Source organism: Pipistrellus kuhlii, unplaced genomic scaffold (genome assembly GCF_014108245.1).
Source record: "Pipistrellus kuhlii isolate mPipKuh1 unplaced genomic scaffold, mPipKuh1.p scaffold_m20_p_14, whole genome shotgun sequence".
Taxonomy (NCBI): Eukaryota; Metazoa; Chordata; class Mammalia; order Chiroptera; family Vespertilionidae; genus Pipistrellus; species Pipistrellus kuhlii.
In genome coordinates this window covers 34,883,836-34,910,448 of record NW_023425449.1, presented here as the reverse complement: position 1 = coordinate 34,910,448, position 26,613 = coordinate 34,883,836, and the positions used below count along the sequence as shown (strand labels likewise).

Genomic DNA, 26,613 nt, shown 5'->3' with positions numbered 1-26,613 from the left:
GGCAGGGCCGCTAGCTGCAGGGGCCTTGGCTCCGGAGCCGCACTGGCCCAGGGCCGCGGAGCCGGCATGCGGGCGCGGTGGCGGGCGCTGTGGCTGGCGCTGTGGCTGGCGCGGCTGGGGCCCGGGGCGCTGGGCGGCTGCGGGGACGCGGGGCGCTGCTGCCCCGGCCGGGACCCCGCCTGCTCCGCCCGCGGTTGGAGGCTCGACCGCGTCTACGGCACTTGCTTCTGCGACCAAGCCTGCCGCCGCGCCGGGGACTGCTGCTTCGACTACGACCGGGCGTGCCCAGGTGGGTGCCGGGGCCACAGCCCAGGGGCGCGGGGTCCCACGGCGAGGACCGCACCCCCGGCCCCTTCCATCCGGGCGGGTCTAGGCCCCTGTCCGGCCGGCCAGGCCCTCTCCATCCGCGTGCGCCCCGTTCCTTCCATCGGCTCCACCTGGATTTCGCCCCCACCCCACCCCAGCCCCTGCGTCCGAGCCCCCCAGCTCCACCGGCCAGGGCGCTCAGCCCTCCCCCTGTGCGCACCGGGTTCCCCCAGCTCCGGGCATCGGACTTACCGCCCTGACACCCCTCCCGCCAGAGCCTGGGGAGATGGCACTGGCAGGTGTGGAGGGGCGGGGAGGGGGGGCCCTGGGCCTGGGTCCCCCGCTTTCACTCTGAGACCCTCTGGGCCCGGAGGGTGGGCGAGGGGGTGAGGGAAGGAACGGGGATGGTCCCATGGTCCAGGCTAGAGCCGGGAACGAGTTCTGGGGGCGCACAGCTGCGCTCACTGGGTGTCGCCTGCAGGCCTCTCCCAGGAGGGCCCTCCGCTCCCGAACCCGTGTCAGGTGGGTGGGTAGCTCGATAAAGAGTCCAGTCTCGGGGTTCCCATCTTGTCTCCGTCTTGCTGGTTTCCCCTGAGGGCCGGTCTGCCCATCCTGACACTCCCCACAGGCGCGCGCTGATGGGAAATGCGGGGGGAAGGGGGGCGCAGGGGGACGGGGGTGCGGTCCTGGGGAGCGGGGTGCACCTGAGAGCAGCTGCTCTGGAAGGAAAGGAGCCCCGCTCCCCGCGGGGCACACCACCCACCAGCCTCACACAGGTTAGGGTTTGCGTCCGGGACCCGGTGATGTGGGGTCCTCGGGCCCCCCCGCCTCCCCAGCCCCCGGGTGAGGAGCCTGCAGAGCCGCCTGGTGGGCCGCACCCTCTGCCCCTCTTCGCGGGGAGACCCGCGCCACCTGGGGAGGAACACAGTTGAAAAGCATTGATATGGTTTGACCCTGTTGGGAAGCTAATGATTTACCCACCAATGCCGATCTTTTTTTTTTTTTGATGAGCTGCTGTTCCCTCGGAGGAGAGGAGAGTGGGCTGTCCAGGAAATGCAGCCCCACCCTCCCCACCCCGCTCCCTGGCCCGTGCAGCCCCCTCACCAAGCCTCTCCCTCAGCGGCTTTGCCTGCGTTTCATTCTTGTGTGTGTGTGTTTTTTGTTGTTGTTGTTTTTAATCCTCACTTGAGGATATTTTCCCCCCACTGGTTTTTAGAGGGAGTGGAAGGGAGAGGGAGAGAAACAGAACACCCATCTGAGAGAGACACCTCGATTGATTGCTTCCTGAATGCCCTGCCCAGGGCCCGGAGCCTGCAACTGAGGTACATGCCCCTGACTGGAATCGAACCTGGGATCCTTTAGCCTGCAGGCCAACGCTCTATCCACTTAGCAGCACCAGCTGGGGCCTTTGCCTGCATTTTAAAGCTAAATATGGAACTCCTGTAGTTCAGATCATGTGACTCAGACACAACTATGATGAAGGCACGGGTTCTGCCCTCATTCAGAGTCCATGGCAAAGCGTGTGCAGCATGCTTGGTGCCAGGATAAGGGACCTCGAGGCTAGAGAAGGAAAACTCGAAGGACCAGAGGAATTCAAGGAAGACTTCCTGGAGGAAGTGGTAGGCAAACCGAGTCCTGGAGGCTGAGCGAGAGGCTTCTACCGGGGAAAGGAATTCTGGGAGCGTTCCAGCAGTTTCCTGTGGGTGTCGGCTTTCTGTGCCAGGCCCTGGCAAGGCCCTTTGGCCTGGCTGGCAAGCAGGACAGGCCCGGTGAACAGTTAGCGGTGGAGGTTCGGGCCTGGTGAACAGAGAGGGATGGAGAAAGACGAGGCCGTCCTGAGGAGACCTGGCTTCCCGAGAGGACTAACAGTGCTGTGAGCAGTTGCAGAATCCTCGGAGTCTTTATATGGTCAAAAATAAACCCCTTGCGTTCAGTCCAGCAAGCACAAATGCTTTTTAAAAAACCTGTCGTGTTAGAGTGGGGACTTAGGAGTCAGGAATACCAGGTGGCCATTCCCTCTCCGGAAAGACTCACAAAACCAGCTAGCCAGGTAGGGAAAGGCTGGGGCCAAAAAGACTCCTTGCTGGTAAATTCTCTGCACCTGCAGCCTTTTCGGGCTGAGAAGGAGAAAACAGAAACAATTGGGAGTTGGCCTCTTGGTGAGCCGGAGCCTGCTGACCCGCAGAGCTGAGGGCGAGAGGAAGGGGGCAGCACAGAGCTGACTCCTTGGTGAGGGGGCTGTACGGAGAAGGCAGCCGGACAGCTGTGGTGCTGAGGCTGCAGGTGCAGAGAATTTACTGGGTCACTGGTTCCAGGAGCGGACGGCGGAGGGAGAGCCACACCCAGGCCACCTGAGCTCAGGCTGCCGCCAGCCAGGCCTGTGCGGGCCAGTGCGTGGCTAGTCTTCGCTCCTGGCAAACCCAGGCTCAGCAGGCAGAGCCCCGCTTCTCTGCCACAGGGAGCACTCCGCCGCTGAGAGCCCCTGCTTACCCAGTGCTGCTGCAGGCGGGAGCCTCTTTGACAGAATGGCATTAAATGTGGACTGAACACGGAACCGTGTCCGAACTCATCGCGCCCTACTTCTGCTCCTTCTGACTTTTCCATGCTGAGAAACACATTATGGTGGTGGTGGTGGTGGGGGGGTGTATTTGTTTTTTGTTGTTGTCGTTTTGGTGTGGCTAAACGATGAGATACTGGAATGTCTCTTTCTAAATAGAAATAAGTTATTGGATCTATGGAATTACTAAGCTGTGTCTCTCCCCCCCTACCCCCCAAATATGTTCTGAAACCGTCTCAGAAACTCGGATGATGATGATGATGATGGTGGCAAGGGTTTTAATGTCAAGGATGTCTTTTCACCTCTCCCCCCAAAAAGATAAGCAGTTCTCCTTTGGGCTGATCAGGAATGGGGAGAGGAGGCAGGCGGAGGAGGGGACAGGTCTGTGTTTCCTGTCTGGACAGCCTCCCGGGAAGGCTTGCCTCTCAGGCTCAGCACAGCCAGTCTTTGCACCAGCCGGGCTGCTGGTGCCTCCTCCTAAGGTCACGGAAGCAGTGGCCGCCTTAGATCTTGGATGCGCCGCTTCAGGAAAGAGGAATAATGAGCCTGCGTGGAGGGAGGGGGACAGAGGTGGAACAGCCTCTCTGGCCGGGACTGCAGAGGATGTAGGAAGTCCACTGGCCGGGTCTCCTGACGCCGTATCTGGAGGAAGATGGGGCAACATAGGGGCTCTGGAACTCACCCCAAGCAGGGGTGTCGCTGGGTGGTGTAGAAAGTTGAGGCTTTCCTGGAGCCAGCGTGGCCGAGGGACAGCGTGCAGCTTCCCCTGCTTTGTCTGCGGGGCGGCACCGGCACTCAGCTCGCAGGACTCGGCTGCAGCCCTGGGTGTGCCGTCGGGAGGGCCACGTTGTCAGGCTTACCCAGCATCTCCTCCGTGCCCGGCCCTCCTGCGGGCACCGACTGAGGGCTCACCCCCACCGAGGTTACAGGCATACCTCGGAGATATTGCGGTTCGGTTCCAGACCACCGCAATAAAGCGAGTCCTGCTCTTCTTGCGGGCGGACGGTCTTGCCTTCAATTAAACAAACAAAAGCCAATGGCTGTGAATCAGCGCCATAAAGTGATGCCCGCATTGCTCACGTTGGTCTCTCTGACAGACAAGGTACTCGGGGACCCGGGAGGCCAGGGGCTAGGCAGCTGGTCCACAGTCACACCATTGGTAGGTCAAGGGGATCCAACCAAGGGCCTCTGGCTCCAGGGCCCGCACGGGTAAGCATCATGTTTCTGAGCCTCAGAGAAAGGAGGCTTCCCTGGAGGCTGGGTGCGCGCAGGGTAGGCCCTGCAGGTCCTGGCAGAGGAGCGAGCCTTCTCTCCCCATCGACACGGCCCCTCCAGGGCAGGAGCGTGTCCTGCTCTTGCCTCCCCTGATGGCTATCTCGGGGCTTCGGTAACATTTGTCAAATGTTTCCCCACATGTGTTGATGTAATCTGTGGCTTCCCAGGCACTGCCGGTGGGGTGTACCCACATGCCCTTTTAACAATAACATTTTTCTTCCTTGACTACAAAGTGTGTACCGCACACCATTCGGAAAATACAGAAATGCGCCGGATAAGGAAACAACCCACCCAGAAATGGCGTCGTGGTCTTTTTGATTTGCATCCCCCCTTTTTTTTGGGGGGGGGTGTTTACATGGTGCCTAAAACCCCAGCTTTCTGACGGGGCAGCCCATTTCGTTGTCTTGCTAGCATTCCAGGCGCTTGCCCAGCCAACGTGTCGAAAGGAAGACCCCCAACCCCACAGGGGCTGGGTGGCGTGGTTTCTGCAGGAGAAGGCGATGCTGATGGTTTTATTGGAGATTTTCCAGGGGGTACCTCGTCCGTGTGGTCTCATTTGACCGCCAGAGCAATTCTGATGAGGTTCCACAGTTAATACAAATGTAGAACGGAGACAGATAAAGGCAGATAAAGACCATTTCAAGTTGTGTCACCCTGGGCGGGTATGTGTGTGTGTGTGTGTATCTCATTCTCTTCCACAGAATGTCAGCGAGCAAAAGCCACGCAGTGGGCAGAGTGTGAAAAGAGCACTTCCTTGAGAATGAGGAGGACTCTCTGCACTTAACAATGCGAAGGAGAAGGCCCTTGATCGTGGGTGGTCTTCAGCTTCGAGGCTGGCAGAGAGCCAAGCAGGCAGGGCCGGATTACAGAGGGGGATGTCTGATCTGAGTGTCGGTGATTGACCGCAGAGACACAGCTACGTGAGAATACAAGAAAGGCCTTCCATTAAAATATATGTTTGCAATCCAAATCCAAACGTATTTATGATATGAATGCTGCTGACTGTCAGCTCAGGTTGCTGTGTGTGTGTGTGTGTGTGTGTGTGTGTGTGTGGTATCATCAAGAAAAGCATTAAGAGCCAGGCTGGTGTGGCTCAGTAGTTGAGCGTCGACCTATGAATCAGGAGGTCACGGTTCAACTCCCGGTCAGGGCACGTGCCAAGTCTGCAGGCTTGATCCCCAGTGTGGGGCGTGCAGGAGGCAGCTGATCAACGATTCTCTCTCATTGATGTTTCTCTCTCTCTCTTCCTCTCCCTTCCTCTTTGAAATCAATTAAAAAGAAAAAGAAAAGCGTTAGAGAAAAAGATTTTTCAAATTGCCCTTTGGGATCTAAAGACTGAGAATAGCGTCTGGTTCTGGCTGCCACACCCTCCGAGGCTGTGATGGACGTAGCGGAGGCCCAGTGGCCATTCTGAGGGCGTGAGTGTCTATAAAAGTTGGGTCCAGAAGCTGGAGTCCTCACCTCGAAGGTCCGTGTGGAGGGCAGGGGCCTGTGAAACAGGAAGTCCAGGGGACCACAGAGGAGACAGCCGGTACCGTATTCTGCAATCCTTTATTTTTTTTAAACTACTTGTGGTATATTTTATTTTATTTTATTTTATTTTATTTTATTTTATTTTTTTTAAGATATTTTATTGATTTTGTACAGAGAGGAAGGGAGAGAGAGAGAGAGTTAGAAACATCGATGAGAGAGAGTCATCGATCAGCTGCCTCTTGCACACCCCCTACTGGGGATGTGCCCGCAACCAAGGTACATGCCTTTGACCGGAATCGAACCCGGGACCTTTCAGTCCCCAAGCCAACGCTCTATCCATTGAGCCAAACCGGTTTCCGTGTATTCTGCAATTCTTGAGTGAAGGAAGTTTGGCTCAGATAAAAGGAAAAACCTCTTCACACCACAGATAATAAAATTAAAGAAGCTTGTTACATTCAACATGTGGTCCTGGCAGGAGGCAGAAATGGATGAAAAAGGATTAGAAGAATGTGCGGCTGCCAGGACAAGTGGGGACCTCCCTCACCTGAAGGCACAGAGAGCACTGCTCCCTGCCCCCCCCCCCCCCCCCCCCCCCCCAGCCCCGCCCCCGGCCACCACTGCCAGGAGAGCCCCACTGCTCTGGGCCAGGTTCAGAATCTTGTGTTTTTGGCTCTGGAAGTTTCTCCTGTCCTTCCCGCTCTGGGTGACTGTCAGCACTGTGGCTTCTAATGATGGGAGCAGAGCAGAGTCTGCTTCAGGGGAGAACGTCATTAGGAAGGAGGAGGAACTTGCCCAGTGCCATGTCTTCTTTCCTTTCCCCCTCTTCCCTCCCTCCCTCCCTCCCTCCCTCCCTCCCTCCCTCCCTCCCTCCCTCCCTTCTTTCCTTCCTTCCTTCCTTCATTCCTTCCCTCAGCAAATATTTTTTGAGTTCTTCCTAAGTGCCAAGCACTAGGCATGAAGTGGAAAACTCACCAACAATGAACACTGTAGCATGTGAATATGTGATGATGAACCAGGGAGATGCTGGAAAGAGAGGAAATAATTTTGAGGGGTGTGTGTAGGGGCTGGGAAGGACTCCCCGAAGGAGAAATAACTCCTCTGGGGCCTGCAGGATGAGCCGAGCCCAGCCGTGCCCAGTGTGGGAGGAACATTCCTGGCAGAGCGAAGGCCTCGGCTGTGAAAGAGTTTGGTGTCTTCCAGGGGTCAGGAGGCTGGCATGGCTGGGGCTTGGCACAGAGGCGGGGGGGGGGGGGGGGGGTAGGGGAGGTGGGAGCGGAGGGGCAGGCACAGGCCGTCCACAAACTGCAAGGGGTTTGAATTTTATTTCAATTCAATGGCAAAGCACTGAGGAAGTTTACAAAGCCAACCATTTATTAATTCCTTCATTCTTTCATTCCTTCATTTCTTCATTTTGTGGAAGATGAGTGACCATCTTTAAGTTCACTGGATGTGGCCATGACTGGGTACCCTGTTAGGACATATGCAATGTGCCTTCTTGTGTGTGCAGATGCGCTTCTGAAATACATGACGTTTCCATTCTGGGCCTTCCCCGCTGTGGCCATGGCAGGACATCTGACCACCAGAAAGCTCCTGAGGAGGGGGATGGGCTGGTGCGCCAGGAAGCATCCTCCCGCTCCGGACCTTCCCACGTCTCTCTTCCCAGCGCGGAGGGCAGCGGTGCCCACTGGGCCTAACGCAGGGACGTGGGTGCCTGCCTCTCAGTCTCTGCCCTTGGTTCCCTTAGTATGCTCCTGGAGTCACCTCCCCGATAAACGACTGGCATCCACCTCCACGTGTGCCGTCTGCTTCTGGAGAAACGCCACCTGAATAGTCCAGTGAGCTTAGACAAAGAACACAAAGGGCTTGCCCAGCTCCCTGGCACCCATTAGACCTAGGCTCCTGTCCCCTAAGGGGAGAGGGATGACGTCATATCCTAACATGGAGACATCAGGAAGCCGTGATGGTCCCGATTGCTCAGGGGGCAGCGGTCTGTTGGACCCCCGGAACCCCAGTGATGGAGAAAGTCGGAGTTTTGGGCCTTCCCCCTGTGGCCATGGCAGGGACATCTGACAACCAGAAAGCTTTGAGGAGGGGACTGGCTGGTGCGCAGGAAGGCCCGGGAACCGCCTCACACCCTGGGTCTTTCCATCGTCTCCCTCCCAGCGACTTGGATTTGCCGTTTGCAGATGTAAATCAGGTGCACTGAGAGGGAAGGGGACAAGGCGCTCATGGGACTGCTCGGAAGGAAGTGGTGTCACGCGGTCTAATATATGGCTCCTGACACTGAATCTCAGGCGTTTCCGCACTTCCCCTGACCTCCCTGACCAGAGGTCGCTTGTGATCTATGACGCCCTCCCGTCCAAATCATCAGAAGTTCACCAGTTAGTCAGGAATAGATTTGTGTGTGAAGAAGGGGAGTCAGTACCTCAGGTTAATCTCCCAACGCAGAGTGTGCCGTGGCACAGCCTTTGGGAACTCGGTCACTCTATGGAAACTTGTTTCCTTTTGTCTTGCCACCCAGCCACCGAGATTCTCTTTAAGGGAAAAGCAGCCCATAGCATTTTGCCAAGGACGGATTCTGTTATTTTGTACCTTGAGGATTTTCACTGTGGGTCAAATGGAATAAAATAATAGACATTGGGCATGAGACACAAATGTTGAAGTAATGCTGAGAGACTAATTTCAACCATACAACTCCCCAATGCAATCTTCTACCACATGGATAGGGCATTACCCAAGGCCATATTACTCACTTCTGTCGTGTCCAAATGTTCATATTTGAAACAAGTGGAATATATATATTTATTTATACATACACACACACATATCCTATATAATAAAGCAGTAATATGCAAATTGACAGTCACACCATCACCCCCATGTGGTCAGAAGATGGCTGCCTCCATGTGGTCACAAGATGGTTGCCCCTATGTGGTTAGAAGATGGCCACTACAAGATGGCCAGCAGGAAAGGGCAGTTGTGAGTGATCAGGGGAGGGCAGTTGGAGGCAACCGGGCTGGCAGAGGAGGGTAGTTGGGGACAATTGGGCCGGCAGGGGAGCAGTTAGACATTGATCAGGCTGGCAGGGGAGTGGTTAGGGGGGTGATCAGGCTGGCAGGCAGAAGCAGTTAGGGGCAATCAAGAAGGCAGGCAGTGAGCAGTTGGGAGCCTGCAGTCCTGGATTGTGAGAAGGATATCCGACTGCCCCTTTAGGCCCGATTCTATTAGGATCAGGCCTGAACGGGCAGTCGGACATCCCTTGAGGGGTCCCATGTTGGAGAGGGTACAGGCTGTGCTGAGGGACACCCCGCACCCCCCAGTGCATGAATTTCATGCACTGGACCTCTAATATAGATAGATAAATATATTTCAGAGTAGAAGGGAGAGGGAGAGAGAGAGAGACACATCAGTGATGAGAATCATTGATTGGCTGCCTCCTGCACACCTTCTACTGTGGATTGAGCCCACAACCCTGGCATGTATCCTTGACCAGAATCAAACCCAAGACCCTTCAAGTCCACAAGCTGATGATGCTCTATCCACTGAGCAAATCGGCTAGAGCAACAAGTGTATTTTTTAAAAATATATTTTATTGATTGATTTTTTACAGAGAGGAAGGGAGAGAGATAGAGAGCTAGAAATGTCGATGAGAGAGAAACATCGACCAGCTGCCTCTTGCACACCCCCTACCGAGGGATGTACCCGCAACCAACGTACATGCCTCTGACCGGAATCGAACCTGGGACCTTTCAGTCCACAGACCGACGCTCTACCACTGAGCTAAGCCGGTTTCGGCAACAAGTGTCTTTTTTAAAAAGTGTAATAGTAAATGTTGTTCAAGTCTAAACAGGAGGGCAGGATTAGCTAGACTCAGAGATGAAGAGATTTGTTTGGGTGGCAAGAGATTTATTGGAAAAACGAAGGACAGAAGAAGCCCTTCCCACGCAGCTCCTCGCCCAGCTGTCTCTTTAAATACATACCTGTGGTGGTTTGGGCCATTTTCATCCCGAGATCCTGAAGATAGGAAGGGAGGGGCCCACAGGAGAGGACAGGAGCAGGAAACGCTCTCTGCTGAGTTCCCAGAGATGGTGCGCCGTGGCTATTGGGAACGAGTTCTGGCGTGGCTCATTCCTGCTGCCTTAGGTGGCTGGCCCGAGAGTCATGTGACAGCGATGAGTTTTTAGATGATGAATAAAAAGATTTTAAACCAGTTTGGAACTTCTGAGTCACAACCAGGTGTTTATGTTGGGTGGGACCCTTTTCGAGTCCGGGGTAGCCGTGTGCTTGCTGCCAGTGCTGTGAGCCCGAGGGTGCAAGCTGGGTTTTCCGGTACAAGCTGGCGGCAGGCCAAGCCAGGTCCCGGAGAAGCGAGGGGGCTTTCTTGGTGAGGTCTCTGCAGACTCACGAGGGTGAGGGGGAGCCACGTTTTGTGGGAGAAGAGAGCGTGTTGGCACCTGGTGCCAGAGGAGCATAGACCTTCTAGCTTCTCGACCTTGTCTCGTATCTGATTTCAAGTCCTGAAATAATTCACTTCCAAACCGCGTTACAGGCCTTTATAGACTCCTTAGGACGTTCAGTGGGAACGCTAACTGTGCAACCACAGTCGTGGGCAGGAATTTACGCTCCAGCAGATTCTGACCCTGACTCTGCCCCTTCCCGATGACCATGATGCTTTGACCTCTGTGGGCCCTGGCAGCTCGTCTCTAAGCTGGACGCCTCTCACGGTTCAGCTCGAACCGCGGAGGGTGAGGATGGGCGGCCTACATGAGCGGTCCCCCGGTGGGGCCCCGAGCCTTGTCTTCCGCAGACACAGTAGCTGATATTCCCGGGCAGGTGATGGGCTCGGTGGTGGTGATGTAAAACTTCTTGTTTGTGCTTTGGTTTTTCCCTTTGCGGTCACTATAATGAATATGTGCTCCTGTTACAATAGAAAAGGACTGGTGAGGGGAGGAAAAAGTTAAAATCAAGAATAAAGTTAAGGCCCTAACCGGTTTGGCTCAGTGGATAGAGCATCAGCCTGCAGACTCAAGGGTCCCAGGTCAGGGGCATGTACCTTGGTTGCGGGCACATCCCCGGTGGGGAGCATGCAGGAGGCAGCCAATCGATGTTTCTCTCTCATCGATATTTCTAACTCTCTCTACCTCTCCCTTCCTCTCTGTAAAAACTCACATATTAAAAAAAAAAGAAAAAGAAGAAGAAAGTTAAGACCCACGCCAAGATCTGATCTAAGCCTGGGGAGTATGAGGAAGTACCCCAAGGCTTCCTCTCTTTACTCAGGTGTGTCCCTGGCTCAGACCCACCTTCCGGGTCCCCCGACCTGCGCCTGCCTCGGCGAGGCCACCGGTTATCAGTTAACCATCAGGGCAGGGAGTCAAGGTCACCTGGGCCCCGCTGAGAGGCTCCTCCCGCTGCTGCTGGCTCAGCCTAAGCGCATGCCCGCGGGGGACGCCCCTCTGAGCCGGGTGGGGAGCAGCTTGGGGGCTGGGCTCCCCCATCGGTGACCGTGCCCCCGTGTCTTGCAGGCCGCCCGTGCATCGTGGGGGAGTGGAGCCCCTGGAGCGGCTGCTCGGACCAGTGCCGGCCCGGGACCCGCGTGCGGCGGCGCCCGGTGCGGCAGGAGCCGCTGAACGGCGGCGCGGCGTGCCCGGCGCTGGAGGAGCGGGCCGGCTGCCTGGAGTACCGGACGCGGCGGGGCCAGGACTGCGGCGGCGCCTTCGGTGAGTCCGGGGTGACTCCCCTCGCTGGGTGCCGGGTCCCCCGCAGGGCAGGTGCCGGCAGGGGAAGTGCGGAGCTGCAGGGAGGTGGCCGGGCGGGCTGCAGGGAGCAGATAGGATGAGGTCCAGGAAATGCCTGGTGGAGCTCCGGGCCAGCTGCATCCCCGGCCCAGCCCCGCTCTGTGCTTCCTCGTGTGTTTCTAACCCGGCCGTGCCCCCTTTCTCCTGGTGCTTGGACTCTGGATTTTAGCAAACTCAGCCCAGCGGGTGGCCGAGGACGGGGGTGAGAGTGTTTCCCCCAGGGCGGTGAGTGTCCCGGAGGGATAAGTCCATTCCACCTCCCACCCAGTCCTGCTCATCGCCAGCAGGCGCCCAGGTGAAAAGACTGGAAACCTGACCCAGGGCTCACCGGTGGGAGAGTTACTAGTTTTCTCTTGGAAAACACCTGCCCCTCCTCTCAGCCAACTGGCTTGGGGCTGCTGATGCGATGGCATTTGTGGTTTGACAAGTTCACTGCGGTTGTGGAGGGGCCGGGAGTCCGCCCCTGGGTGAGGCAGAGCCACGGGAAGCTCACAGAGAAGCGGGCGGAAAGGCCAGGGCCCGTGTTTGGATCCGGGTGGAACCTGCCGGAGCAGAGGCAGAGCGGAGACCGTGTGTTCTTCATAGGAACTTGGAACATTGCAGGTCAGCGGCCTCCTCGTCAGGCCATTGTGCTCCTCTTTCCGCTCCGCACACCAACATTCCCGGTGGGCACTGGCGGTGCCAGGGTTACCGGGGCCAGAAATGGTGACCAGGAGCCCGCTGTCCTGTAGGTACATCCCTGTCCAGTGGGAGGCGGAGGTGAGCCCGGCTCCTCCTGGGAGACGGATCTCTGAAAACCACAGCTGTAGTTTGGCCCAGCTGGTAGGGATCTGAGTGTGAGCAGTGTGGGCCTACAGGCATCCTCAAACTTTTTAAAGTGGGGGCCAGATCACGGTCCCTCAGAGAGCTGGAGGGCCGGACTATATGAATTACTAATTCCTACTGTAACACCTCGGCTGCGCTCACTGCCCAAAAAACCTGGCGGGCCGGATCAGACTCCTCTGCGGGCCGCATGTGGCCCGCGGGCCATAGTTTGAAGACCCCTGGGCCTACAGTGTGTGTGAAGCTGGTTGCCCTGGCCTTGGGGGTTATAGGAGCCGTGGAGGTGGGAAGGGAGGGGTGTCCCTGAGGATTGGGGGTGAGGCTGGGAGGCCAGAGTGGAAGGGCTCGGAGAGGTCTGGCGATCTAGGGAAGACGTGACCATGAGAGGCAGGACACACAAGTTTGGTGGGCGGTCCCGGGGCAGGGCTGGGAGATTGGGACATCTGCCCAGAGGCTGTGGTGTGGGGCACCATCCTCAGAGGAAGGGGAGGGATCTGACAGGGCTGGGGTCTAGTGATGTCATTGGAGCAGCTGGGCAGGAGTCCTGGGGAGGGCAAGGGCCTGGACTGCTCGGGGTCTTATAACCACAAGGCGTGAGCTTCTCAATGGCCGGCAGGTGCTGGGTGTAGCTTCACAGGGTCTGCAAACCCGGCTGGGCCTAAGTGGCTAAAAACTTGCTTGTTTGACTATCTTTAAAGTAGGGGTGTCGAACTCAATCAGAGAAGGGGCCAAAATCTAAAATCCAGCCTAAATCGAGGGCCGAATGGTTTACTGAACAGTCATAAACTGTCATTGTGATGGAAACGCAGCGGAGTACAGTGATGACAGCGCGGTGCGGGCCACATTGCAAGGCCTGGCGGGATGGATTTGGCCCGCGGGCCTTGTGTTTGACACATGTGCTTTAAAGCAATGGGATGCATACAATTTTGAGTTTGGTGCCAGTGGCTTTGGAGCTATCAGGCTTCAGCCTGCCTTGGGGGCGTGAACCGCCGAGGGCTCAGTTATGTCCCACCGGGAGGTACAGAGGCCCCGTTGTAGAAGCCAAAGGAAGGCCTGGGGGTGAGGACAGAGGAGAATACCCTTCCCCCAGTGCAGGGCCTCAGAGCGCCCCAATTAGGATTCTGGTCTTTATCGTAAAAGCCTTGGATACCCACAAGGGTGTTGTTTTCTGCAGGAGCGGGTGTGAGCAGGTCTTGATTTGCAAAGATTGTCCTGGTCGTGAGGAAAGGAGCTGTGTGTGTGTGGGGGGGGGGGGGGGGGGAAAGGGGGGGGGGGGGTCTGCCAGGGGCACAGCCGTCCTCTTAGGCTCCCAGAGAAATCATTTGGTGCCCACAGAAACCAAATGGGACCCAGCCACACACCCATTCCTCTGCAGGAACGGTTGAGGAGGAAGTGGACGTGAGCGGTTTAAAAACCTGCCAGGAAAGCAGCCACTCCGTTCCTTTACCTCTCAGCACTCATGGAGAGGTGCTTTGGTAGAGAAAATGGTCTGAGTTACCCCACATTTTGAGTGTTGAATGTCTCTGACATTCACTTTCCTTACCGGGATGTCTTGGGATTGTCGATCCTGGCCAGCTTGTGGACAGGACGCTTCCAATATTCCCGTCTGGTGGTTCCTAAAGCGGTCCTGGGCCTTGGCCTCACCTGGGAAGTTGTTGGAAATGGGGTTCCTCGGCCCCACCCGACTCACCATCAGCGAGGCCTCCAGGGGATGGCCTGGCTCACCCAAGTCCAAGGACCACAGCTCTGGCCCAAGCATGGGCCCACGGCTCCCTCAGGCCTCTGCCTCGAGGCTGGATGGGTAGATGACACTTTGCTGATGGCAGGATTCCCCAAAGTGCAAGGGGATGCGTCAGGGAAATGTGGGGCAAATCAGACCACTTTCTATACCAAAGAACCTCTCTTCATTATGCTAAATGTGCTTTTGCCCCACAGCGGGAGGTAGTAAGGGATTTCCCCACCTTATTTGATTGAATGACCCTTTTCCCCAAGGGGCCTCTCACAGGTGTTCTGGGGAAATCACGTTGGAAGAGGATGGACCTTCAGGGTGCCCAATAGGGAGATGAGATGATGCTGTGAAAAGCCAAGGGGGTGGAGTCTTCAACCTCAACCCCAGGCCCGGTTTCACAACCCTCCCCACGGGTGCCTTCATTTACGTTTTACTGAGAGTCCGAGAGTGGAGGTGCGAACCTGAGTGACAACTACATCCCAGGCAGTTAGAGCTCGGGTAGTGAGTGGCAGGACCAGTGGATGTGCAAGTTGGGGAGGGAGCGTGGGGAGGGGCTCACCTCTACCTGCAGCTCAGCCCTGGGTGGTCACCTGGGTGGGTGTCCTCCTCTCCCCTCCTCTTGTCATGTGACCCAATGACCCCTCACATTTGCATGCCAAAGAGCGTGTAGAGCCAGTGTTGATCCGGTCTCCAAAGCGGCCCTGAGAGAGGGGATGAGTGCTCCACCTCGGCTGAGACAGATGACCACTGACGCAGTGGCTTACAGTAACGCACCTTTCTCTCTGTAGGGCGGTAACGGTCCAGCCAGGCTTGCTGGGCTGCTTTCTGAGGCTGTGGGTGGGCGGGGGAGTGGGGTTGAAGGGATTGTTTCTTGGTGGAAAGGGGTCTCTGCCATCAGGGGCAGCAGCTCAGTGGGACTGTGGCCTGCAGTTATGTGGAAGCACAGCTTGTAAGCGATGAACTTGGATACTTAGCTGAGGAGATCTGCAAGCAGAATGGAGAAGGTGGGGCTGGGTTCTTCTTGCCGAGATAGAGATATAGAGATAGAGATAAAGAGAGAGAGGAGAACCCCACTGGGAACAGGACGTGGTGAACTGGGAACCTCTCAGCCTCACCGAGTGGCAGGGCCCTCCGAGGAGACTTTAGAGAAACCCCCCAGGCGCGGTTGGATCGCCGTTGTCAATGCCCCAGAAAGTCAGAGACAAAAGCGCCACAGACTTAGTGACCAGCAGCGGAAATGCATCATTTTTGGTTACTGACGTCAGAAGCCAGACGGGGCCTCACAAGGCTTGCTTTTCCATCCTCCATGTTCCTCTCCCCACGGCCCTCCTCCCGTCTCCACAGCAACGCCTCACCTCTCTGCATCCTCCTCTTGCGTCACATCCTCCTAGGACTCTGACTCTTTCTTCCACTTGTAAGGACCCCTGTGATTACACGGGCCCACCTCCCTGGGCCATTCAGGATAACCTCCCTATTTAGGATGGACTGACTAGCACCCGATTCCTCATTGCTCGGAGCCTGCTGTATGCACAGGTGCTGGGGACCGGGGTGGGAACATCTTTGGGAAGGCCACGCTCCGGCCTGGCATTATCCTTGGTTTGCACAGGACGTGGGAGCTCAGAGAGGTGACAGCACTGGCGAAGGGCCACCAGAATTCAAACCTGGGTCTGTCTCATGGCTCTAAATCCCGTGCTCCCCCAGCCCCTGCACTTGGTAGGTATTGTACTGCTATTGACTGTTAAAATTGCAACTACAGATTCTGGTTAGCACCAAGTAGAAACAGAAAGGCCCCGTGAGGCCAGTGAATACGTAATCCCTGACATGCTCTCAAGTAGCTATTGCATTTTTCCCGTTGGATTCAGTGCATATTTTGACTCTTATGTTTATCATAAAAGAAACCCAAAAGCCACACGATGGCATCCGTTGCACACGACAGCTCTGTGTGTTCTCCTCCTGCAGGGAGGCGAAGGTGCCTGTGAGCCTGTGCTTCCGGGCCGGTGTCGTCGGCCAGATTTCCTTTCTGTTCTGTTTTTACCCGAAATCCACAGACCAGGGGTCCCGAGCCTGCTGCCATGATACCCTGCTGTGTTCGAGGGCTTTATGAAATTCTCAGGGAAAATTTAATTTACTTTCCATGTTCAAAGGCGGGTATGCGCGGGCCACGCTGTTAGAAGAGGAAGTTGCTGTGAAAGCCGACAATGGTGGGCTGGTGGGATGCCAGGGACGCTGGCCAAAGAGCCGGGTCACAAAGAACCTATTAGGTCCGAGGGTTGTTGCCAGGAAGGCCAGAGGAGGAGGACCTCGCAGTGAGCCTTTGTTCTGGGCACCCAGCTACTACTTCCACGCGTAAGCAGAAGTGGGACCGGAGGCCAAAAAAACTCCTGACTTACTCACCGCTCTTCAGTCATGACCATTAGGTTTGTGGGGCGGATTGGGGTGCTGGGTCAGAGCCCTGCAGGCGCCCTGGCTCCTGGTCTGCTTCCCGAGGACTCCAGGAGGGCAGGCACCCTGTCAGGTGGGCCGAGGGGGTGGGACACAGGACACAGGGTCCAGCAGCCAGGGTTACCGGCCAGCGTTTATTCTGGGTCCTATCCAGGGCCTTGGCACTGTAGTGGGTCTTACAAAACCGGAAGCCGCCTTCTGTGCTGGGGCCCTTGCTCAGCCACTTACTATTTATTTTCCCTTTAACTTCTGTGAGCCCCATCTTTTTAATTTTTTAAAATGTTTATTGATTTTTAGAGCGAGAGGGAGAGGGGAAAAAGAGGAACATGCCAGCTGCCTCCCGCATGCTCCCTACTGGAGACCAAGAACCCCGCCTGGGCATGTGCCCTGACCGGGAATCGAACTGGTAACCTCTCGGTGGGTGCATGGGATGATGCCCAGCAACTGAGCCACACCGGCTAGGGCAGCCTCAGTTCTGTGATGAGAAAACCCCCTAGAACAGCTCTTTACAAAGCCTTTGGGAAGATCGGTGACATGACACTAAACCTGAGAGCTCTTCCCAAACACGGAGGACACGGACATCCAAGATGTCTTCCCACAACAGACGTCCATGGGCGCCCACCCTGAGCCACCCCCAGCGCCTGGGCCACACGCCCACCGCTCCCTGGCCCAAGGGGTCTGAGGGTAAGGGCTAACATTTCCCCCTTCCCTCTCTTCTCAGTACAGACAGTGATCAGGGACAGGAAGCGAAAATAAAGCAGGAGGTAAACACTTCATGGGAAATAGGCTTTAGAAGATAGTGAAACTTGTGATCTGCATTGTAATGGAGACCGTGCGGATGTGGTTTGGAATCAGGGCCTGGCACCGCCCTGTCTAAACACGGGCCTCGAACACATTTTTTTTTCTTTTAATACATATTTTATTGATTTTGTACAGGGAGGAAGTGAGAGAGATAGTTAGAAACATTGATGAGAGAGTCATCGATTAGCTGCCTCCTGCACACCCCCTACTGGGGATATGCCTGCAACCAAGGTACATGCCCTTGACTGGAATCGAACCCGGGACCTTTCAGTCCCCAGGCCGACGCTCTATCCATTGAGTCAAACCGGTTTCGGCTCGAACACATTTCTTTCTTTCTCTGCACCACGATTCCATCTGTGAAATGGGGAATGACTGGGATCTATCTGAGGGTGCCGAGACTCCAATGAGCTAACCAGGAAAAGTGCCTCGTGTTGTGCCCAGAAACTCAGCAGTGCGTCCTTGTCAGCTTTATTTTTATCATGCTAAAACTGTTCTTGGGTTTTATATCAGAAACTGGAGGCCTAGCCTCCCTGATCTGAGCTACGCACTAGTGCTTGTGCCTTTGGCCTTTTGTGGTGATGTATGCTGTGCAAATTAGACCAAGTAGATGTTTGAGTAAAGAAACACACCCTGGAACTGTTACAGTTTTGCTTGGTAGAAAGCTACGCGTCCTTCACTTAGCAAATAAACACACACATTCATCAGAACAGGCATGAAAACAGACTGTGGGAAAACGAAAACCCTTCAGATGTCTGTGTTTTGAGAATTAGGTCTAAGAGAAACAGAGAGGGATCCTGACCTATGTGCATTCACTTGTTCTTTTTGTCTGTGGATTTTGAAGTTTAAAAGCTACAGTCACGTTTAGAACACGTGTTGCGTTCTCTTTGGAAAAAAACTGTGTTAGTGCAGCAAACAGCACCATGGGGCGCCACGTAGCTGGGGCTCGGGGCTTGTGCGAGACGCAGGGGCCTTTCTGCCGGAGAGGAAGCACCAACCACAGGAGGCAGGAGCAATGCCTACAGCTCCTGGGGGCAAGTGGCTGCCAGGCGTGGGCCTCTCGTCTCACATTCCCCAGTAACTTAAGTGCCTCGGCACTGAGAAAACCTAAAACGGAACAGGGCTGCCACCTTGTGGCCGTAAGGCGCCAGGTAAAATGAACATGTACGCTTGAAGGGTCAGTTTTGCCCCTGGTACTCTCCCGCGGTTTTGCTCGTGTTGATGATGATGTTGGTACCCAGAAGCCAACATTAGCCAGTGTCTACTCTTCCTGGGTTGGTCCTGTTTCTGAAATGAAAGGGAGGCAGGACTGTTGGGCATTTTAGCTACCAGCCTCAGTACAACAGAAAACCCTGGGGAAGGCGGACTCCTTGATGGCAATTTGGTGACTTCACTCATTCTCTCATCGGCCCATTGCACACACACACTGATTAGGCGTTTAAGGGCCACAGTTTTCCTTGAGTTGAGAGCAGAATGGAATTGGTTACCTGCGGGTGCTTCCTGGAGTGGCAGGTACCTCCCTGGGCTTAGAGATGGAATAGGGAGGAGACATACAAATAAGCAAACATCACAGAAAGAACAGAGATGGAAGAATTCCTGGCTCATCTTTTCTCCCACCCAGAGCATCAGGGTTGGGGTAGAGCGGCGAGGGGACTGGTTGGAACTTTCCTTCCTCAGGTGGGCACAGGGAGAAGGCTGCACTGGCGGGCACCTGGCAGTCACTCCTGGGCTATGTGGTTGGCAGCAAAGCTTCCAGGCTGTGGTTGCCGGATGTGGGAAGCACTCACACTTCCTCCCTTTGCTGCTTCTCTTCCCCCCTTTCTCATTTCCTCTTTCTGGTTGTCCTTATTCCCTTCCATCCCTTTTCACCGTCTTCTTTCTCTTCCTCCCCCGTCGTTCTTTCACTTTATTCTTCTGATCTTTCCCATCTCTCCTCTATATTTCAGCTGTAAAAATAGTCCCTCACTTTTTCCTTGTCCTTTAATTTCCTCTAGGCTGTTCCTACTGGCCCTTCCCTCTCAGTGTTGTTCTGCAGACAAGCCCGCTTATCCAATCTGCAGCCCCTCCCCACTCATCCGTGTTCCCGTGTTTGCCGAATGGGTATGGGGACACTGACCACCCCGATGCTGTGCCACAGGCCTTTGGCTTGAGAAACGAGGGCTGTGGACAGGTCTGGGAAGCGCTGGCCTGAGTACTGCAGCCTCAGGTGTTCACCGTCACTCTGTTTTCCAGCCCCTGCCTTCATAACTACCTCCGCCTTCAACAAGGAGAGAACAAGACAAGTGGCCTCCCCGCACTGGTCTGCAGACACACAGGAAGCCGGGTAATGTGCTTTTCTTTAAACTCGTCTTTTCACTTGTATGGTCGTCAGCCCCCAAGTCAACAAGGTGTGCTCGCGTTTCCCCATTACTTGTTCAGTGCCTTTGGGCAAGGAGGACTTGACCTCGGAGTTGGAAAGCACTGGTCCCCTCTGTTTTTGTTGGACTTTAAAGCTGCATCTGTCTCTGAGGTCTGACTCCCCAGAAACACGCTATATAAAAACGGGGTGATAACACTGTCAGTCTCTCTGGGACCATGGACTCCAGCACCTCCTCTTTGGGGAACTTGAAACTGGCCCAGGCCTGAGCTCTGAGGGTTTCTAGGGACTCATGGCCCAGGCTGGGAGGGCCCACTCTCCTGCTGTCGGAGTAGGGCACCAGGTGGCTGCACGTTCAAATCCCCACTGCTGCTCACTGGCCACCCCAGCCTTTTCTTGAAAGACGAGGCTGTCAATACCTACCATGTGGGGTTCTTATGAGAACTGAATTAGCGAACATCACTGAAGAGGTGGCGGGGTGAGCTGTCTGGAGTTGATGGGAGCTGCGCAATACTTTCCTACCTCAGTACTTTAAGATGCCTAAATGAATGACACCTGCTGTTGTTGGATTATTATTTTTTTAATATTTTATTAATTTTTTTTACAGAGGCAGGGAGAGAGAGCATCCAGAGTCATCGATCAGCTGCCTCTTGCACACCCCCTTCTGGGGATGTGCCCGCAACCAAGGCACATGCCCTGACCGGAATCGAACCTGTGACCCTTCAGTCCGCAGGCTAACGCTCCATCTACTGAGACAAACTGGTTTTGGCTAGATTATCTTTCAAATACACACACAGTTCTATTGATTTCAGAGAGAGGGAGGGAGAGGAAAAGGGATAGAAACATCAATGACAAGAGAATCATTGATTGACTGCCTCCTGCATGTCCCTCATTGGGGATTGAGCCCAAAACCCAGGCATGTGTCCAGACTGGGAATCAAACTGTGACCTCCTGGTTCATGGGTTGTTCACTGAGTCACGCCTGCCAGGCTAGAGATCTTTGAAGTTGACATTCCACCTAACTTTCCATCTAACTAATTACAACTCATAATTCTAGCCCATTTTAGCATAGTTAGAACCTAAAATGCAACATTCATAGTTTTTACTCTGCTTTATTTTCCCCAAAGAATTATAAAATTGTGTTGCTTTTGAGAACAAGACTCTGAACATTCACCCTCATTCTAGTCATAGTGAGAGTTTTCCAAGTGTGATGTCAGGTGACACTAGCCTCTGTCACAGACATGACTTGGCTTCCCATTTCCTTTTACCTGTGATGTCCAGTATAACTTTAATGTTTGACTTCAAGTCAGAACTCTAGTCATTACCCCAGACTGTGCAGGGAGGGTCCTGGGGGTGTCTGGGGAACTAGTGCTTGCATGGGCATCAAGGACAAACCTTCCTGGGACTGACATGTTCTCAGGCTCAAGCAAGTTCTTGTTCAATTGATAGAATTCCTTAAAATGTCAGCAAACTTATCAAGGGCGATTTTCCCACTGAAATATGCTTTTATATACAGCTTAGTGGTCAGGCCAGACAGGATACAGAATATCCGGGTTTCTGCAGATCCATGGTGGCCAGGTAATCCAGTCATGGATGAAGAGCCTAGGTTCAAGGCAGTTGTCACCGTCCAGCGAATGAGAACCGGCACTGGGACCAGGGAGGGACCTGTGCAGCTCTGCCTGCTCCAGGCGGTCAGGTGTCCTTGGGGACGACAGGCTTCCTGAGGCTGTCAAGAGGACTTAGCCACTTCTAGCGCGAGTAAAATGGTTCCTGCTTCTGCTCTAGGTACTGCATGGAGTTCAAGACTGAGTCACTGACTCACCACTGCGCCAGGGAAAACCGCCCTCTGACGCGATGGATGCAGTACCTGCGAGAGGGGTTCACGGTGTGTGTCAACTGTCAGCCTCCAGCCATGAACTCGGCAAGCCTCCGCTGTTCCGGAGACGGCCTGGACTCCGATGGGTAAGTGACGGAAAGGGGTTGAAGGACTTGTCCTGTTACTCATTCGCAGAGATCTGTCCTCTGTGTGTCCTCAACACATGACCGGTACAGAGCACATGAGGCGTGAGTTGGAGAGTTAACAGGGAGTGTGAAGACTCTCCTGGCCATTCGAGAGTCCAGTTCACACTGTGGGACTTCAGGGGTGAATTCAGATTCTGGGGCACAGTTCCTAAGTGACTACCAAAGACCACCCTAAATGACTTAGTCATTTAGGTGATTTAAAATATGTAGATTTCTGAGTCCCACCTGAATCTGCACCTTTAGGGGTGGATTTAAAAAATATACATATATTTTATTGATTTTTCTTACAGAGAGGAAAGGAGAGAGATAGAGAGCTAGAAACGTCGATGAGAGAGAAACATCGACCAGCTGCCTCTTGCACACCCCCCACTGGGGATGTGCCCGCAACCAATGTACATGCCCTTGACCGGAATCGAACCTGGGACCTTTCAGTATGCAGTCCGATGCTCTATCCACTGAGCCAAACCGGTTTCGGCTAGGGGTGGATTTTTAACAATCTCATAGGTCGGGGATCAGCGAGTATTTTCTGTAGGCACCAAACAATAGATATTTTTGGGCCACATAGTCTCTATCACAAGTACTCAACTCTGCACCATAGCATAAAAGCAGCCAGACATACTATGTAAACCGATGAGCCTAGCTTTGTTCTAATATTACAGTGTTAGTGGGCACTAAAATTTGAATTTCCTATTTTGATTTTTATCAACTCTTTCAAAATGTCTACAGAAAAGTGTGGGGTGGACTGGATTTGGCCCATGGATTGCAGATCGCTGACCCTTGCCCAGATGGTTCATTCCTGCAGCTGGTTCAGAACCATTGCTTAGTGTAGTCATGAGATCATGGTTGAGATAGGAGTGGAAGGCTCAGCTTTTCAGGGTCATAAACCTACAGAAATCTTCAGATTGTCCTAAAGAATTGCCCCATAACTCATTATCAGTTAAAACTAATAATGCTATTTGTAACCAAGAGAAAGGTAGACTTCGTGCTGGGCACGGATCACGGTTTTTAATTATGTCAGATGGAACTGGTAAAAATACAGATTAGAAAGTAAAATATGGACCTTTCTAAAGGCTTAATAACTTGAATTTTCTTTTATTAGTCACTTGTGCCTAACAGCCTCTGTGTTGAGTATACCATATGAACAATAAAGTGGGTAAGGAATTCATATGAAAGAGAAACTTAATACTTAGACTTATTACTTTTTCTGAATACCTCATCCATATTTGACTTGAAATGAATTTATAATTTAATTTGTATCCATAAAGTACCTTAAACCCTGGCTGAGGTTCCAGTGATTTTAAATATAATAATCTGGCTTTACTCTTTCATTTTTTTTCATTATGGAATCAAAGAGTTGGAAAGGATTATAAGAGATTATTTGGTTCAGACCCCTCTAATTTAAATATACATGACACAGGAAGCCTTTCCATTATGTGGCACTTTATATACTCAAGTCAAGTAACAAATACAGTGACCTCAAATTTCAATAGAACCCAAAGGGAAACTCAGTTTGCAATCATTTCAAAAAATTTCAATTTACAATGTATTTAAAAACTCCATGTATGATGATTAGAATTTTTAGTTTGCTTTAGGTGTAAATAACATTTCACAATATTGTTTCAGAAATCAGATTCTCCACTGGCAAGCAATTGGCAACCCTCGATGTCAAGGAACTTGGAAAAAAGTCCGGCGACTAGACCAGTGTTCTTGTCCTGCTGTGCACAGTTTTATATTTATATAGACCGTAAGGTAAATCTCAAAGTCTGTTTGTAAACAGGTTAAATACTATCAAGTCATGTTTAATGCTTCATAAACCTTGAAAAATTGTGTGGCCGGGTTCCTGAGACACGTCATTGCCATACTCTGAAGGAGAAAGACAATTTAGGTGCTAATTTTCAAGAAACATGGCGCTCAGTTGAGGACTCACCCTGAAGTCTCCTGTGGTTTTGTGTCCTTGACCTCCCACATAGTCTTCTCATTCTACAGGTGGTCCATGCAACACAAAATACATTTGTTTGCACTAGAATTACTACAACATAGTCCATTTGTTGGTAAGTTGTCATATAAGGGTATCCATGCTTTACAGAAAGGGGAGAAAAAATGCAATATTCAATCTTCAAAAATGTATAGATATATGAACACTCACATTTCTTATGTTATTTCCACAAACTCTGAAATGACTAATTTCAAGCAAAAATCTCACAAAAATTTTCCATAGGACAAAGTATTTAAGATATAGTAAACATTCTGTAATAATCCAATAGCTCTGCAAAAAATACTTTTCAATTAACTGAAGAATAGTTCTTCAAAGAGCAATGAGTTCCTTTAAATATACTTTTAATGAGAAACTTTGGCACCAATGACAAACAATTATGAAAATTCTACCATCTTTAGAATCTAAGATTATTGCTAAAGCCTGAAACTGACCAAAATCATCTTTCAAATTTAGTTGTGAACTCACTACTTATTTTCTGCAGCATATCATATTCATTTTCTTACGTTTGGAGTGGAAGACAGGAATAGACATTTTCCATCTCTATTAAGCTTGCTATTGAAGGCTGGGATTTTATTATAGATCTTTGACCTCACAAGTAACAAATACAGCGACATAGAGTACTAGTCTTATTTATAATTGGAAAATCAGTGAGACAAAGTCACTTAAGCATCTGGGATGCCAAGTGATTCTGCAAGTCAGCCACGGAGCCAATCCGGCTTCTCACACAGAAGTGGTTCGATGGGAAGCCGGACTATGCCAAAGACGGCGCTGTAAAAGCGCAGCCCTTTCCTTTAACAAATCTTAAATCCAGGATATTTTCTTTGGAAAATTGAATCTCAAGATTTAAATTGTATGAAATTCATTTGTATAAAATATTTTACACTAGCAAATGATTTATATTTCTCTATACTTACCATGTAATGACAATAGCAAGCTTAATAGAGATGGAAAATGTTTAATACTGAGAGTATTTAATTTCCTGACTAAATATTCACTTAACTATCTGATTTTTGTGGTAAATTCTTCAGAAATTAATAAACAAATTTACGTCTCATCAAGGGTTAAGAGTTCAATTGTAAGTTCAGTATTAACATTTTATGATCATTTCTAACATTTGTCAAGCAAGGTTTTTGAAAATATACCTGGGTAGTTTTCAATGTTACTTAAAATTTTTATACCAGTAAATAAACTTTCTGTTCACATTTTAAAAAGCTCTTTACTTGTTTGATATGTCATAACATTTAGCATATTTGAATTGCATAAAATCAAATTTTTACTTTATACATTTCGTTTTTAATGCATTGCCATTAATTACTTCCATCTTGTATATTTTTGTAATTTCTATTCCTGAGAAAAATTTCATTAGCTAGACTTAACTTCTAATAATAGTTTGAAATGCTTATTAATTCTTGCAAAGCCTAAGAAATAAGGTCAGAACTGAAACATGTAGTCCACGTGATTAATGAAGAAGCAAAATTTTTACTTTCAAAGTTAAAGATGAAATATTTAAAGGAGGATACCAAAGAGGTCTTAATGAGTACTTTAGAGTTAGGGGCCTGTCCACAGGAACTCTGCAATGGTATATTGTCCCTAGAGCTAATTAATATTAATGGGTTGATTTTCAAAAGTGCAGGTGGAAAGTAATTTGAACAAAAACACACACACCCACACCCAGGAAGGGGAAAAGAACTCTGGATCATTTAAATGTTAGACTCATCAAGAAACAGAGGACCCAAATAAAATCAGAAACGAAAGCGGTAAAATAATAACCGACACCACAGAAATACAAAGAATTGTGAAAAACTATACACCAACAAGCTGGACAACGTGGATGAAATGAACAAATTCTTTAAAAAATAACAATCTCCCAAAACTGAATCAGGAAGAACCAGAAAACCTGAATAGGCCAATAATAACTGATGAAATAGAAGTACCGTAGTAATAAAAAAAACTCCCAGCAAACAAAAGCCCTGGTCCGAATGCTTCATAGGGGAACTTAATACCTATCTTCAAATTATTCCAAAAAGTCCAAGAGGAAGGAACATTTCCAAGCTCTTTTTATGAGGCCAGCATTATCCTAATTCCAAAACCAGATAAAGACACTACAAAGAAAGGTAACTACAAGCCAATATCCCTGATGATCATAGATGCTAAAATCTCCAACAAAATATTAGTAAATAGGAGCCAGCAATGTATTAAAAATATCATACACCATGACCTAAGGGGATTTATTCCAGAGATGCAAGGCTGGTACAATATTCACAAATCAGTAAACGTGATACATCACATAAGCAAATTAAAAGAAAAATCACATGACCATATCGACATAGAAAAAGCATTTGGCAAAATCTAGCATCTATTTTTTTTTTTTTTTTTTAATTTCAGAGAGGGAGAGAAAAAAGATCAGTGATGAGAGAGAATCATTGATTGGCTTTCTCATGCATGCCACCCACTGGGGATCGAGTCTGTAACCCAAGAAATAAGTTGTTTAGTTCTATTCTGGCATGCAAATTTTTATCAGCCATCTTGTCTAGATATGTGCAAACAATGCAAAATAAACCTGATTCTGCCCTCTGAAGATATTCTAGTGATGGTTCATACAGTACTGCAAGTTGATTTAGAAAGCAAAGACCTGACCATTCTGAGTATAAAGCAATGCTGAGAATATTCAATATGAAGAGCATATTGATACAGAAATGAAACTGCTAGGTCAAGGTGACAGCTGGATATACTCACTTACCCTCTCCTCTCCCAAGTCCCACTGACATTACAAGACTTACAAAAGAGGTTCATAACATAGAGGAGGAGGAAGGTGGTGTGAAAATCAGCCCAGATTTTGAAGACTGGAAACAAACAGGATTCCACTGATGAATAAACCAGAATTGAGGGACTATACCCTTTAGAATATGTAGATAAGAAAATGGAATCAGAGGTGAGAGCCATTCTTCCTGGGAAGGAAAGTCCCACTGAGCACCAAATAAGGTGACTTTTAAAAAACCGCTACCCTGAGAGCAAATAAATTTAAGGACTAGGAATCAAAGGC

At 51.4% G+C, this 26,613-nt stretch overlaps 1 protein-coding gene across 1 annotated transcript; it reads left to right on the top strand.

The window, feature by feature from the left end:
* SBSPON (somatomedin B and thrombospondin type 1 domain containing) lies at positions 1 to 24,781 on the top strand. The gene is made up of 5 exons (XM_036437418.2): positions 1 to 289; positions 11,134 to 11,328; positions 19,430 to 19,520; positions 21,338 to 21,514; positions 23,198 to 24,781. Exons 1-5 carry the CDS (start codon positions 67 to 69, stop codon positions 23,313 to 23,315), a joined length of 804 nt encoding a protein of 267 aa, XP_036293311.1. The 5' UTR covers positions 1 to 66; the 3' UTR covers positions 23,316 to 24,781.
* Positions 24,782 to 26,613: the final 1,832 nt, after the last annotated feature.